Source organism: Balaenoptera borealis (genome assembly GCF_965194805.1).
Source record: "Balaenoptera borealis genome assembly, chromosome: 8".
NCBI classification, from domain to species: Eukaryota; Metazoa; Chordata; class Mammalia; order Artiodactyla; family Balaenopteridae; genus Balaenoptera; species Balaenoptera borealis.
In genome coordinates this window covers 103006713-103022902 of record NC_138865.1, presented here as the reverse complement: position 1 = coordinate 103022902, position 16190 = coordinate 103006713, and the positions used below count along the sequence as shown (strand labels likewise).

General features: G+C 51.0%; 1 protein-coding gene across 11 annotated transcripts in view; it reads right to left on the bottom strand.

Moving 5' to 3' along the window:
* Nucleotides 1–16190, bottom strand: part of COL27A1 (collagen type XXVII alpha 1 chain) — a 186264-nt gene that overhangs the window by 6685 nt on the left and 163389 nt on the right. For 7 of the 11 annotated variants that reach the window (XM_082403735.1, XM_082403736.1, XM_082403737.1 and 4 more), the window contains 16 exons: nucleotides 16093–16146; nucleotides 15757–15810; nucleotides 14870–14923; nucleotides 14680–14787; nucleotides 13789–13896; nucleotides 12841–12948; nucleotides 9345–9398; nucleotides 8774–8836; nucleotides 8335–8388; nucleotides 8157–8192; nucleotides 8018–8035; nucleotides 7749–7784; nucleotides 7442–7468; nucleotides 4658–4723; nucleotides 3607–3775; nucleotides 2467–2576 (listed from right to left, as the gene is read on the bottom strand). In XM_082403735.1, coding sequence (XP_082259861.1) covers nucleotides 2467–2576; nucleotides 3607–3775; nucleotides 4658–4723; nucleotides 7442–7468; nucleotides 7749–7784; nucleotides 8018–8035; nucleotides 8157–8192; nucleotides 8335–8388; nucleotides 8774–8836; nucleotides 9345–9398; nucleotides 12841–12948; nucleotides 13789–13896; nucleotides 14680–14787; nucleotides 14870–14923; nucleotides 15757–15810; nucleotides 16093–16146 — 1119 coding nt within the window. The other 4 variants (XR_014247869.1, XM_082403739.1, XM_082403738.1 and 1 more) reach the window with 4 other exon arrangements.

Sequence of the window (16190 nt, the reverse complement as noted above, 5' to 3'; positions counted from 1 at the left end):
ATACTGCAGATAAATAACTTTTCCAGGGTTTACTAGTCAAATAAATCCATGTTATCTCTATTACAAAAGAAAATTAGCTTGGGATGATGGCTGACTTTGTCTACTGTCTAATGAAGATTTTGTAGGTAGTTTAAGCATGTTGTCAGGAGAGAGAAAAAGAACTTTACCTTGTGTGATCAAGTTGGCTAAAATTGGACTGTTATTATAAGAGTTTTTTTTTTTTAAATAAACTTTAATATCAATAATGTGCTTATGTAATTTTCTTCATCTGCTATAAGGACAAGGTTTTCTTGGAGTATTGGTCTGCTCCTGTTAAGAGATTATGAAAAGCTTTTCTTTACCTTTTAAGTAATCTGGCTAGAAAGCAAAGATTTTGTGTTTTATCAAAATAATTTCCTGTGCTTCATGTTGCCTTAATGAGGTCTTTAGTTACCTAGAAGACACAATCTTCTCAATATCAAAAGAGCTAAGTTTTCTCACAACTATGTAACCATCTGTATTTGCTTTTAAAATCTTTTGTCACTTTGGCTAAGTAGATAATTAAGCATTTTTTCATAATGATCTGTGATTCTATTTAGTTAAGTGTCCAAAACCTTTGATATTTTTGACAGACTTCCCAAAATCAAGTTCTAAATGAAGACTTTTTGACTTGGAAGTAACTGGGGTTTTCCAGAGGATTGTTGGAACATCTCAAAAGATCCATCTCTTTCCTTATAAAAAGAGAAACATTAAACTAATTAGGCTTATTTGATATGTTAAATCACATGGGAAACATTGTCAAGTAAGAAATACACCTTCTTTATGGATATCCTTGAATGGGTATATGTTATTAATATGGTGTTCCAGAAATAATATGAAATTCCTCAAAGTCTGATATGTTATGTTATCTATCTATAACTCCAGCTATCATCTTAAAATGTTGTGTGTCACAGAAATAACCAAATTTCCTTGTCAACTGCATCATAATGAACTCCCATCAGATCTTTAACCACAGGCATTTAAAAATGTCATTCTTTTGTCAGTCTTTTATCTTTTATAATTATTGTTTTACTCCGATGCCTTTGCAAAAGTGCTTCATCTTCAAGGAGATTCATGGAAAGGACTCTGACAAGTACAGGTTTCTGATAACTTTTAAATCATACCATTGAATGGGTAAGAATTTATAGAACTCTAAGGAAAAATTGGATTCACGAAACTGCTAACAAAAGATCAAGATCAAGGATCAATTACATAGGACTGAATGAACTGATGAGGATGATTATAACTTTTTATGACTTTTTTGGAAACATTGGCAGTTCTTTAATCTCTGTTTCCACATTTAAGGAAAACTTTTCTCTTAAGCTAGCAATGAATTACAGCCATTTTGTGAAGTACACCTTTGTGAACAAAGATGAAACAATTGCTGTTTCTCCCTACCTGATCCTTCTAGAATTCAGAAGCTCTTGGTGAGTATTCTCATGGCAGTATAATTATTTGCATAAGTTCAATGAGAATCTATTCTCCTTGTAACAGGACACAATTGGAAATACTGGTTATCACCAAGGCTATGAAAGGAATGTCATATTTGAGAGAGACATAAACAGACTCAGATATGACCAGATCACTTAAGGAACTAAGGTTGACTTTATGGAGCCAATAAAGCCCCTTAGAAAAATCGGCCTGTTACCTTGATTACAGGGTTCCCAGCAGCCTTACCAGGTGAGTAAGGAAGGTCATTTCCTGGCAGGTACAGGAATCTCAGGACATTTTGAGGACTTTAAGAAGAGAGAAATTCACCCAAATCTATAGGTATTCCAGGCAAAGTCTGATGGTAAGTTCTTGGCTTGGCTACCTGGCCTGGAGAGGCTTTTAAAAGTTCAATCTGAGACTCATTATGAAAGGTTCCAGCAAAGCAGCAAAGAGCCTATGTTGTCAATCACTCTTCTTGCTGCACTTATGTAAATAATCAAATTTATTGAAACTAGACTTAATTTGCAAATAAATTAGTTTTTCTGTGGTTATCGTTAATAGAAATGGGGGTGACAGTACAGAGAAAATTCTCAGCCCAGAGACTGGCACATGGTAAGCGGGCACGAAACATGAGTTACATATTTGCACATACAACCCCGGAACACATATCCCAGGTGAGCATCACACTGATTTATTTTGTGCTGATGGTCATGGCTGTCCAAGCCAGGCCAGCTTGGCTAACTCCACCATCTTAGATATTAGGCAGAAAGTTCTATTTGAAGAAAGAACCATTAGCATCACACAACTCAAAAGGGCTTGGAAACTATGGATTTTGAACAATTCATCCCCAATGTACAGATGAGGAACTGGGATTCAGAAAGAGGAGATGACTTTCTCAAGGCCATGTAGCAAGATAGTCAAGGCTCAGTCCCAAACCTGGGTGGGCTGTGGTCCCGGGCAGGGGGCAGGGGGGTGTAGAGAGGGCCATCCAGTGGGGGCTGGGGAGCAGATGGCTACCTTGGAGGCCGTGATGGGCTTGAGACACGTCTGTCCACCATGTGTGAAGTTGCAGGAGACTTCGATGGTGTCGGACGAGCAGCCAAGGTTTGGATCCACCCAGTAGGTACCTGCAGGCAGCATGGGATGGGGGTGGTATATATATATGTGGGGAGGAACCCGGGACTTGGCTCTGCAGGTGGACCCCACACCCTGTGACCCGCTGAGCCCCAGTTGGACATGACGTCGGGGAGGGTGGGCAGAAAAGGGATTCTATGAGCTGCAGAGATGGAAGGAAACCCTCTGGGCAAAGCTCACAGCTGGCAGAGTCCCCGGAGGGGCCACGTGGTGGAACCCTTGCCCATGTCGCTATTGAGTAGCGTCCATTTTACAGAGGGGACAACTGAGGTTGAGATAGGCTGAGTCACTTGCCCAAGGGATTTAGGGATCGTTTAATTGAATGGTTTCACCGCCAAGGCTAGTGATCCTCCTAGAGCTTGGTGGGAGTCAGGGCTTCTACCCCATCAACCAGGCACTTCTGCTGGCACTTGGTTTCCCCTTTGGGTTTCCAAGGGAGCCAAAGGCCCCAGAGCTGGAAGAGTAGGACAGCCGGCCACTCGTCCACCTTCTTGCTCAGCGGAGAGAAGGGTGGCTTGCCCAGCTCACAGAGCTGGTCAGAGGCAGGGCTGACCTTCGAACTCCGGTCTCTCTGCCTCCAAAACTGTGGTCCTTCCACGGCACCACATCAGCTCACAGAGAGAGAGAAGAGACTTGGATGAGGTGCAGACAGAAAGGGGGAATCCTGGCTCTGCAGGGAAGCTATGATGGGGTCCCCTCCTGGCCCTGGGGGCTTTTTCTGCCACAGCTCTTGTCCCATTGCACGGAAATGGGACAGCTTGCGGATCTGTGGGCTCTGGAGGGGTGGGACCACTCCTCTGTGTTTCCCCCTACATCCCCACACCCCGGGAAGCACAAGCCCTTGGCACATCGTGGGGCTCCGTGACTGTCTGCTGAGTGAATAAATGACTGCCTCCCCAAGGACAGACACCTGGCCCAGTGGAGTGGAGACTCTAACGCACCATCCCCCCAGCTCCTCCCGGAGCCCCCTGCCCCGCCCCTGGGGCAGGAAGCCCTCGCCTGAGACCCCACAGGCCCTCGTACCGTCCACCATCTTCTGCTCACAATCCAAGAGGTCCCGGCAGACCCGGGCGGGGTTCTCTTTGGTGCCCAGGGGCGTCTTAATGCTCTGGACGAGGTTGCTGAGGTAGTGTAAGGTTTTAAAGATCTCCCCTCCCTGGTCCAGCACCAGCCGGTCCGGATGGCTGTAACCCTGTCGCGGGGAGAGAGGGTGGCCATCGGCCTCCTGAGGTCCTGGCCTGGCCGGAGGTCCGAGCCTCCACAGCCCCAAGATCTTGCTACCGAGGAGACATCCGAGTTCCCAGCAGGGGGCACACTTGGGTCTCCCTCCACTTAACAAATAAAGAAACTGGGGACCAGGGACGGGTGGGGGCAGATCTGCCAGGAGGGCCTGGAGGCTTGAGAGGAGTAGAGGGTCAGCCTGGATCCTGTGCAGAACAGGAAGGTCCCCGTGAGCGAGGAGTCAAGGGAGTTGGTCCCAAATCCCTCGGGAAGGGGCTGGTGAAGGACTTTCCACTGACCCCCAGAATGGAAGGAAGATGACGGGCCTTTCCATCTGCCCTTCCCCCTGGATCATGAGGCCTGAGCGAGCCATCTCGGCATCACCTCTGCCCAGCAGCCTGCTCAGGGCACAAATGGAAACGTCTGAAGGTCTGAGCTGGGAGGTAGTGAGTTCCCCATCGTGGGAAGGAGGCAAAGCAGCAAAGGGCACTCCTGACAGGGCTTGACTAGAGGACACCTGAGGCCCTGCTCAGCCTCATATCCTGGGGCTGAGTTGATCACTGGTCAGGGTCTTAGCAGAGCCTGTGGACTGACAATGAGCTTCCTGCTCCTGGCGGGTTGTGGGACTGAACCACGGAAGCTGCTGTGGGCTCTGGACCCAGGTGAGCATCTCTTCCTGACTCAGGAGGAAAGGGCTCTGGAGGAAAGAGAAAGGGTTCAGGCCTGTTTCTGGCCCCTGCTCTGGCCATGAGTCACTCAGTGCGGGCCACATGGAGGGCACTGACCACACATGGGCCATCATTTCTGTTTCCCCCAGGAAGGGACCCCATGTGGGCAGGGCCCCTGGTGGTACCTCTGCTCTCAGTGCTCCACTAGTGTCCATCCACGTCTGGAAAGCTGCCCCAAGGTCATCTTGTTGCTGTGCAGGGAGAAGACAGGGTGTATCTCCTGGTCCCCACACACCCACCAAGTGGGAGCTCCAGGGTCTGAGCAAGAGCCCTCCCACCCCACCTTCCCTGGCGGGATCGTGGCCAACAGCACGCCTTCGGTGGAACTCTCTCCTTCTTCCTCTTGCAAACAGGCCCTTCCGCTCCCTTCCTCCAGGCACTTCCATAGTGCTCTAACGCCCTCAGGATTAAGTCCAAACTCCTCAGCATGGTTACAAGACCTGGACTGAGTGCTGAGTCTCTGGCCCTGCCTCTCTTCTCTCTCCCACATGTGCTCCGTGCACCAGACACACTATTGAACTTCTAAGTTCCTAAGTACCATGCTCTATCTAGCCACTGGGCCTTTGCACATGCTGTTCCCATTGCTTCTTCCCTCCCTCCATCATTCCATTTACTATTCCAGTGGTACTCAGCCAGGGGCGATGCTGCCCCCAGTGGACATTTGGCAGTATCTTGAGACTTTAGGGGCTGTCACAACTGGAGGAGGGGACGCTACTGGCATGTAGTGGGTGGAGGTAAGGATGCTGCTAACATCCTACAACGCACAGGACAATCACTCATAGCAACGAATCATCTGGTTCCAAATGTCAATAGCGCTGCAGTTGAGAAACCCTGCCCTACGCTCATCCTATAGATGCCAGCTGCCATGGGAACTCTTTCCTGACGTTTCTGCCCCCAGGCTGGGTGTGGACCCCTTTCTCTACATTCCCACAGTCCCCGTGTCTCCCCTTTGGCTTGCACTGTAATTGTCTCACATACACTTGTAGCTCCATCCCTGGCGCTGGGCTTGCCAGAAACACAGCCACGGTCTTGCCATGAATGTAGTGAGGGGGAGAATCTGACAGTGAGTAAAGCGCAGGATCGGGGTCTGGGGCCAGGACTCTGGAGGTACTTCTCCAGTTCAAATCCCAGCCTTGCTACTTACTAACTGCACAATCTGGGCAAGTTGCTTAACCTCTCTTTGCCTCAGTTGTCTCATCCCGATAATGGGCATGACAATAAAACTCTCTCAGAACTGTTGAGAGGAATAAATGAGTTAATACGTGAAAAGCACTTCTAATGCTGTCTGGCATATAACAAGCACTGAATATATTAGTTATTATTCAAAAAAAACTCAAAACCCTCTCATTTCCCATTTTTTCAGAGGGAAAAGGTTTTTCTTAGATCTCTTCACCTCCCCCTAGCTGGCTTCCTTTTACTGAATGAAGAAGGAAAGGTGTGGAGGAAGAGGCCAGGGCTGTCATTCCATTTTTGTGGACGAGGCAGAGGGACGGACAGTGAGCGCAGAGAGGTGAGAAGAACAGGCATTCCGAGCAGCTCGCGGCCCAGGGGATCCTCCTCCATTCAGTCCTTCCCCTTGGCCATTCCCGGGAACGCCGTCGGGGCCCGCTTCTATCAGTCAATCATCGCCGTGGTAAAACGGAGACGGAATTGTCAGAGGGCTTGGGAGGGGGCCATGCTTTCATACAGGCCAGGGTACCCACCAGGGGGGAACACAGGGGCCTGACCTGCCACCTTGCCCGACCCTCTTTGGACTCAGAATCTGAGCTGGAAGGACTCTGTGATATTATGATTTATAATAAGAAATATATATTTGGTCTTCAATCCCGTTCCTGGCACAGAGCTCCTAAAACCCCTGGAATCTCCTGGAATAAGGTATCTTTTGCTGCGTTAATGAGGTGACTTTTGGACTGCTCATAAGTAGCCTAAGGATGGGGGCTGGTGGTTGGTGGAACCAACCGTGTGATCAGAGGGTTGGAACTTTCACTTACGGTCTACTGTCTCCAAGGAGGGGAGAGGGGCTGGAGGCTGAGTCAATCACCAGTGGCCAATGGTTTAATCAATCATGTCTGTGTAATGAAGCCTGCATAAAATCCCAAAAGTACTGGGTGCAGAGGGCTTCCGGGTTGGTGAACACATGGAGATTCGGGGAGAACAGGGAAGCCCCTTCCCCATGCCTTGCCCTATGCACATCTTCCATCTGGGGGTTCCTCAGTGACAGCCTTTTATAATAAACCAATAATCTAATAAGTAAAATGTTTCCATGAGTTCTGTGAGCCGCTCTAGCAAATTAACGGAGCCCGAGGAGGGCATGGTGGGAACCTCTGGATTACAGCCAGTTGGTCAGAAGCACAGGTGACACCTGGATTTGCCACTGGCAAATCTGAAGGGGGGCGGCGAGGGGGGTGGTGAGGGACATGGGGATTGGGGGATGGGGGAGCCAGCAGCAATCTTGTAGGACTGAGCCCTCAACCTGTGGAATCTGACGCTAACGCCAAGTAGTGTCAGGATTGAGCTGAATTGTAGGACACCCAGCTGGTGTCCCCAGCGTTGCTTGTTGGTGCGGGGGACCCCCCTTCCCAACACACACAGGTTGGAATCGGTACCAGAACCTTAAAGAGTTGTCAGCGGATCTGTACAGTGTACCGACAGGACCCTGGAGCCAGCGGTAGGAGGTCTTCCTGGGTTCATAGACAGGGGTGCATTTTGACTAAAAGCTGGGTATCCCGCCTCTCGGCCCAGGGCTCTTTCTGCTGCTTCAGGGTCCAGGATCCAGTATGGAGCGGCAAAAGGACGTGGGCAGTTTAGGGCCACCTTGGCCAGAGAGGGGTCCACTGCCGCCACCCGCCCCCGACACCACCCCCTAGGCCTTACCCCGCGCAGGCAACAGAGAATGTTCTCCAACTTACAAAGTGAATAGGGCTCCCTGGAGGACCCTGCAAAAGAAGAGGCTGGGTCTGTATCTGATGGGGACTGGGTGCTACAGTCCCGGGGGCTGTCGGGAGACGGGAGGGGCTGTCGGGGCGTGAGAGAACCCACCATGCTGGCCTCTGCCTGGCCCTACCAGGGCTGTGCCACACCGTCCCGGAGGCCTGGCCTGGCCTGTGAAGTCAGGGCCAGTCCTGTGAAGGCTGCCAGCACAGCCTTGGATCTCATTCAAAGGAACCCCACCTGCTGCCCTGCAGTTCAAGGGGTACCGAGCACACAGCTACCTACCGGTGGGCCGGGCTGCCCTCTGGGACCGGGAGGACCCTGGAGGAAGAGGAGAATAATGAGGCCCTGGTCAAAGGTCTCTCATCCCCCCACCCAGCCCAGGCCTCCTCCAGCCGACCTGAGACACAGGCACGATGGTGGCCGAGGTACAGATTGAGGCCCACAGGGAAAAACGTGCCCAAGGACATGCCTGGTCATGGGCAGGGGAACCCAGAGGGCCCGTCCCTCCCACTCCCCTGTCCCCCCCAGCCCTCATACCCCAGCCCACTCACCCTCGGACCTTGCAATCCCTAGAGGAGGGGCAGAAGCAGGGAGAAAGAGTCAGAGGACCAGGCTGAGCCATGCCCGCCCCCTGCCCCAGCCCAACCCTGCCGTACCCTCTGCCATACTGTCCCCAGCCCATCCACTCACCAAGTCCCCTCGCCTGCCTTTGTCGCCCTTCGGACCCTGCAATAAACCATGGCCCAGTGAGAGGGGGCTCAGAGGGGAAGCCCCACTTCCCGGATGGGGAAACTGAGGCTCAGACTGGCCCTGGGTCACAGAGACAGTCTTGCCCCAGCGGTCTTCCTGGCCAGCCCCCTGCACATACCTGGCGTCCTGAAGGTCCCAGGATTCCTAGGGGCCCAATGATGCCTTCCTTCCCCTAAAGGAGAGAGAAAGGCTTGTGTGTCCTTGTCCCAGGGCCTGGGGAATACAGTCACAGGGACAGGAGGGTAGAGGGCAGCCTGAGTGTCCCAAGGGGATGGAAGGGAGACCTCCTCAAGGAGGGCCAGGCTATGCGTCTCCTGTGCCCGTCCTATGTGCCTTGGGGGGGCGTCACCAGCGGACGGGGGGAGCAGTGAAAGGGGAAAGGATGGCAGCCCAGCTGGCAGGAACAGCATGAGCAAAGGTATGGAAACAGGAGTGAAGACTGTGGGCAGAGGGGCTCAGTGCTGAAGCAGCAGGAGTGGCGGCCACCCGGCTGATGGCTGGCCAGCCTTGGGCCTCAGACAACTGTTCCTGCTGGGACAGACACGGAGAGGACTCACCATCAAGCCAGGAGGCCCCCGAGGGCCCTGGATGCCTTTGAAGCCAATGTCTCCTGGGGGGCCCTGTGGAAGGCAGAGGAAGGGCTGCTGTGTCTGGGCGGCCACTGGGTGAGGGCTCCAGCGCTCTGCCACCCGAGGTCTGGCCAACCTTTGCCCTCCCTGTCAAGAGACGCCTTACCTGAGAGGCTCCAGGAAGAGTAACAAATGTGCACAATTATTCAGCAGGTGCCAGAGTGCTGGCTTGGTGCTAAATGGTGTAGGTCTCTGGTCTTAATTGTAACAACCCTTTGCTGTTATTATACCCATTTTATAGATGAGAAAACTGAAGCTTGGAGAGACCGAGTAACTTGCTTGAGGCACAGAGCAGGTGAATTGTGGAGCTGGGTTTAGAACCCAGGTCTGCTGGAATGTGAGTGCTGGGAGACACAGGTGTTCATGCTAGATCCTGGCTGTGTTCCAGCCCACGTTGCAAATGCTCAAGAAATATTTGTTGAGTGAATAAATGAATAAATGAACAAGCAGGTGGATGGATGGGACCCCAAGAGGAACAGTGTAGAATGGGGATCTGTACCTTGGGTCCGAAGAGGCCAGCCATTCCTGGGAATCCCATCTCACCAGAGTCACCCTGTGGGGAGAATAGGATGAGATGGGGCGAGTGGGCCAAGACAAGGGTGCCTGGCCAGTCATGCAGGACCCCTGGGCCTGCCTTCTTGCAGGGATATCAGCCACTCCACCTCGAAGCGATCAGATGAGTGTGAATGGCTCACAAACCAGACACCAGGTCAGCCTGGACTCCAGCGGGGCAGGAGCCTGTGCCCTCTGTCAAATGGGAAAGTGGAGGCCAGCTCAGGGCTTCCACAGGGGATGCTCTAGAACACTCAGGATGTCCTGTCCCAGGTCTTCAAGGAAGACAGTGGAAGGACCTGTAGACTTCCCAACCCATCCCAAAGGCTCTATTGAGGAATGGGCCCCTCAAAGTAACCCCTAAAAACTGAGGGCCTGCTATGTGCCAGGCACTTTGCATGCACCACCATGCCTGTGTGTTCCCACATCAGCCTGGGGAGACACAATGTGCCTATTCACAGACCAGGAAATAAAGACTCAGAGAGGGCAGGAACTTGTTCAAAGTCACACAGATGTTGTGGAGTGTGCTAGATTCAGATAAGGTGTACAATTCCAGAGGCCTGAGTTCTATGGTTCGTTGTTGCTTAACTTTTTTTTTTTTTTTTAATTTATTTTTGGCTGTGTTGGGTCTTCGTTGCTGTGCGTGGGCTTTCTCTAGTTGCAGTGAGCGGGGGCTACTCTTCGTTGCGGTGCACGGGCTTCTCACTGCGGTGGCTTCTCTCATTGCGGAGCACAGGCTCTAGGCGCGCGGCTTCAGTAGTTGTGGAGCGCGGGCTCAGTAATTGTGGCTCACGGGCTTAGTTGCTCCATGGCATGTGGGATCTTCCCGGACCAGGGATCGAACCCGTGTCCCCTGCATTGGCAGGAGGATTCTCAACCACTGCGCCACCAGGGAAGCCCATGTTGCTTAACTTTTAAAGAAACTGCTCAACTGTTTTCCAAAGTGGTCGTACAATTTTACATTCCTATTAGCAGAGTATGAGAGTTCCCATTGCTCCACATCCTTGCCAAGGATCAGTACGATCAGTCTTTAAAAATATTCTCCATTCAAATTCAAAGGTGTGCAGTAGCATCTCATTGTGGTTATAATGAGCATTTGCCTAATGACTAATGATATTGATGTTTTCATGTGCTTATTTGCCATCTGTATAGCTTCTCTGAAGTGTCTACTCAAACCTTTTGTCTAATTTTAAAAATTGGGCTGCTTATTTTCTTACTATTGAGTTTTGAGAGTTCTTTATATATTCTGGCTATAAATCCTTTACGAGACATATGCTTTGCACTTTCTCCTAGTATGTGGCTTAACTTTTCATTCTCTTAACAGTGTCCTTTTGAGAAGCAAAAGTTTTAAATTTCAATGATGTCCGATTTATCAGATTTTCTTTTATGCATCATGCTTTTGGTGTCATTTCTAAGAAATCTTTTTATAACCCAAGGTCTCAAAGATTTTCTTTTACACTTTCTTGTAGAAGTTTTAGCACTTTTGGTTTTACGTTTAGGTGTATGATCCATGTTGAGTTAATTTTTGTACACAGTATGAAGTATCCAATTGTTCTGGAGCCATTGCTGTAAAACACTATTCTGTATCCACTGAATTACTTTTGCGCCTATGTCAAAGATCAGTTGTCTGTATGTGAATGAATACATTTCTGGATTCTTTTTTCTGTTCCTTTGATCTATTAGTATATTTATGGCAATACCATACCCTCTTGATTCCTGTAGCTTTGTAAGTCTTGAAATCAACTACTGTTAGTCCTTCAAATTTGTTCTTCTTTTTCCAAGTTGTTTTGGTTATTCTAGGTCTTTTGCATTTCCAAATGAATTTTAGAATCAGCTTATTATTTTCTACAAGAAAAGCTTGATGGGATTTTGATTGGGATTGTGTTGAATCTATAGACCAACTTGAGGAAAATTGACATCTTAACAATATTGAGTCTCTTGACCAATAAACACAGTAAATATCTCCATTTATTTAGATCTTCCTCAATTTATCTCAACAATGCTTTATAGTTTTTTCAGTGTACATGTCTTATACACCTATTGTCATGTGTATGTCTAAGTATTTCATATTTTTATGCTATTGTAAATAGTATTGCTCTTTAGATTTCAAATTCTGATTGCTTCTTGTTAGCATATACAAGTCATTTGAGTATATTGAGCTGGTGTCCTGCTATCTTGCTAAAACTCCCTAATTCTAGTAGCTTTATTGTAGATTCTATTGGGTTTTCTACATAGACAACCATTTTGTCTACAGATGAAAAGTTTCACCTCTTCCTTTTTGATATGAATGTCTTTTATTTATTTTTCTTGCCTTACTGCATTGGCTAGAACTGCCAATACAATGTTGAATAGAAGTAGTGAGAACAGATATCTTTGACTTGTTTCTGCTCTTTGGGAGAAAGAATTCAGTCATTCCCTTTTTTTTTTTTTCGGTTGGGTCGGGTCTTAGTTGTGGCAGGCAGGCTCCTTAGTTGCGGCTTGCCGGCTCCTTAGTTGAGGCACGCTGCCTCCTTAGTTGTAGCATGTGAACTCTTAGCTGCAGCATGCATGTGGGATCTAGTTCCCTGACCAGGGATCAAACCCGGGCCCCCTGTGTTGGGAGTGTGGAGCCTTATCCACTGCACCACCAGGGAAGTCCCAGTCATTCACTATTAAGTATGATGTTAAATATAGATTTTTCATGGATGCCCTTTATCAAGTTGAGAAAGTTCCTTGCTCTACCAAGTTTGTTGAGAATTTTTATCAGAAATGGAGTTGGATTTCATCAATTACTTTTCTTGCACCTACTGAGATGATTAATTGGGTTTTCTGTTTTCGTTTGTTAATACGGTGAATTACATTGATTTACCTTCAAATGTTATACCATCCTTGCATTCCTGGGATAAACCTCACTTGATCTTGATGTACAATCCTTTTAATGTATTCTTAGATCCATTTTTCTAAAATTGTATTGACAATTTTTGTATCTATAGTTATGAGGTATATTGGTTTGTAGTTTTCTTTTCTTGTAATGTCCTTATCTGGCATTGACATCAAGGTAATGCTAACCTCATAGAATGTGTTGGGAAATATTTCTCCTCTTCAATTTTCTGGAAGAGTTTATGCAGAATTGGTATTTTTTTCTTCCACAAACAATTACTAGAACTTACCAGTGAAGTCATCTGAGCCTTTGTGGGAAGTTTTTAAACTATAGATGCAATTTCTCTAATAGATACAAGGCTGTTTAAGGCTATTTAGAGTTCTGGGTGGGATCACCTCTCCTCATTCTGAAGGGACCGCTCATATCTCATTTCTCAGCTTTTTTCCACCCCCAACCCCGCCCGCAGGGGAGGCAGAATGGTATCTGTGCCCACAGAGGGTACTGGTCTGCCCTCGTCACAGAGCAGGAAGGTGGCTTCTGGGTCTGTGTGTGTGAACACGTGTGTTCCCTGGGGCTCACTCACCGGCTGGCCTTTGGATCCAGGCTCCCCATGGTTCCCAGGAAGCCCCGTTCCGCCTTCTGTCCCTCGTTTGCCAGGGGGACCCAGCTGCCCGGGTAACCCACTTTCACCCTTAAAGAAATACACCAAGATGACCAGTCAAAGGGAGAAAATGGCTCGAGGAGAGGGGAGGCGCAGTTGGAGAGACAGAACAGCCATTCCACAGGGTCAGTTAACACCTCCGGGTGCTGGGGCAACAGGCATAGACTTGGGGGTGGTGGAGGGGTGCTCAAAACTTCAGCCTCCTTAAGGGGAAAGTCTCTTTTCTTACTCTGGCATTCAAGGCCCACTTTCCGTCCACTCCCCCACACGCCTCTCCTCTTCATTGTTTCTTCCCAACAGGCTATGCAGTCCCCACCTCCACGCCTCCATTCACGCTGTCCCTTCTTGCTCATTTAAATCCTCCACGGGCCAAGGCCATCTCTCCCTCTGCCAGCTGTCTTTATGGAGGGTTCCAACCTCTCTCCAACTAAACCTCAAGCTCAGAGAGGGCGAGAGCCCCGTCTGATTCATTCCTCTCAATCTTCCCTTCAGTGTCTAGCCCTGGGCTCAGACTGACTCAGGGCTGCCTCCGCCACCACTCAAGGAAACTTTCTAAAAAGATACCTTGGAGGGTCTCAGAGCCAGCAACATGCACTGTTCCACAAAGGCCCACAAGAGGGCGCCCATGGACAACTCAACAAATAGCTGACAGTGTCAAGGGCCTGGTAGGGGGCAGTATTACAGCTCCCTGGATAAACTATCCTTTAAGTCAAGTTTAAGCTTGGGGAGGGACCCCTGAGAAAGAGGACTCCATTTTCACACAGGCCCTGGGACATGGGCGCTCACATCAGCACTGCAGTCAGTGTCATTATAGTTAGTACCAAGGCAGAAAGGGTGGAGGGTGGGTAAGGGGATTAACAAGTGTCTGACCTTGAATCCTGGGGGTCCCTGTGCTCCAGGCAAGCCAGCCACACCTGGATTTCCTCTCTTCCCAGCAGGGCCCACGGGGCCAGGGTCCCCATCGTCTCCCTGCTCCCCCTGTGAAGAAAGAGGGCAGAGGAGGATTTTTCATGTTTCAGGAAATAGGCAGCCAAGGAGGCAGGATGACTCAAAACCTGGGTGAAGGGCTTTCCTGGTGGCGCAGTGGTTAAGAATCCGCCTGCCAGTGCAGGGGACACGGGTTCGAGCCCTGGTCCGGGAAGATCCCACATGCCGCGGAGCAACTAAGCCCATGCGCCACAACTACTGAGCCTGCGCTCTAGAGCCCGCGAGCCACAACTACTGAGCCCGTGCTCCACAACAAGAGAAGACACCGCAATGAGAAGCCCACGCACCGCAACAAAGAGTAGCCCCCGCTCGCCACAACTAGAGAAAGCCTGCGTGCAACAACGAAGACCCAACGTAGCCAAAGAAAAAACAAAACAAAACGAAACAAAACAAAAACCTGGGTGAACCCTGGGTGAAGCTGGAGGTCAAACTGAGGGATGGAGGTCATACTGCCTGTGTGTGAGGATGGCTGGACCAGCGGGACAAATGGGTGGGGAAGGGAAGGGTCTTAAAAACCAGAAGCTCTATTCGCTGGACAGGGTATGACCCTCTGGGTGCTGGCATGGAGGAGAGACAGTGAGATGGGCCATAGTCCCAGGTCCCAGGTCCCAAGGGATGAGGCCATTGTCCATGCAGGAAACTTCTGGATGTGCTGGTTCTGCCCATCCAAGTTTCCAAACCCGCTCCTCCCGGCCCATGGCCTACGGTACCCCCCGCACGCACACACGTCATCTCAAATGGAGACACCGTCTCTTAACCTCAAGTCCTGCTCACCTGCTGTCCTGCTTGACCGTCCCGGCCAGGAAGCCCATCTGGTCCAGCGACACCCTCGGGGCCCTGTCTCCCCACCACGCCCCGAGGCCCCGGCAGCCCCTGCACGCCCTGGGGGTAAATAGGAAGCTGGTGAGGGCTTCTGGGGAGGGCAGGGAGGTGGGTGGGAGAGGAGAAGCTGTGCGTCACTCACCTGGATCCCCCTCCGTCCTGGTCCCCCAGCCTTGCCTTGCTTTCCCTTTGGTCCCTGAAAAGTCAAGGGGCACATAATGAGGGCTTCCTTGAGGAGGTGCAGAACACTAGGAGCTCTGGAAGGGGACCCTTCTGTGGCTGGGCCCTGCCCCTCCACTTCTTGGGCCTTGGCATCTGAATCTGCAAATGGGCCCAAGCAGCCTGACTCAGAAGCCCAAGGTCAAGGCTGGCCTTGGGGCCTGCCAGCGTTGTCACTAGCCCTGGGTCCTGGGCCCTCACTGGCAACCCTGCTGCAGAGGCTCCGGGCCCTGGCAACTTCCTGGTGGGAGCGAAGCCCACGGCTGGCTGGTCTATTTAATCCCCATGGGTGTGGCTATCCCTGAGGGGTGGGGGGTGGCTCTGTGGGTGGAGGGGTGCACCCCTGGGGGGAAGTTGAGGGCATTAAGGCAGCCTTGGCCCAACCTCAGTGGAGGCAGATGCAGGAGCCCTGGGTGCAAGGCAGGAAACTCCTCTCCACCGCCTCTGAATTCTTCCACGAGCATCACCACCCCCGTGTCTTCCTCCACACCCCCTCACTTCACTTCTCCCAGTTTTCTCTTTCTACAGTGTGGCATCGTGGAAAGAGAGGCCAGCTTTGGATCTTGACTGTCCTGGGTTCAAATACCGCTGGCTGACCTGACAGGTGGTCTCCCTCCGGGAGGCCCTATAAATGGGGCTGGTCATCCCCCCTCCCTCAGGCTGTTTGAAGGGATCTTGGCCAGGCCACACCCTGCAGGGCCCTTCCCTGTGGTTCCCTCTCTTTCTCACAGCACCCCCAGCCCTCCCTCCCGTGTGCTGTGTGCCTGGGCCAGTCTCTTTCCCTTCCCTGTGGACGTCAGCGCCTCTTACCTCGTCCCCTTTCGATCCTTTGGGGCCCGGCCGTCCCCGGGGTCCCGGATGCCCCTGCAAACCAAGGTGAGATGACGCAAGGCAGCCCCAGGATTCTCTCCTGGGGAGGGTGGCCAGTCTCCGCCTGGAGGGGGGAGGTGTGGGGAGGGGTTTGGGGGTGCAGGCTCTGGGGGTGCCCCCAGGGTCAGGGCAGGAGAAACCAGAACGGGCTGCCCCAGGCCCTCCTGCAGGGAGGGTCCCTTTAAGCTTCAAAAGGCCCAGTTCTTTAATTCCCCCACTGCTCCTCCACCACCCCCCTCAGGGCAGGAGGGGGATGGGACGGGAAGCACCACTCACGGGTTGGCCCTGCTGGCCTGGATTTCCACGGAGGCCTTGTACGCCCTCCTGTCCCTGGAAGTCAAGGAGAGACAGGTGAGGGGGTTCATCTTGTGGGG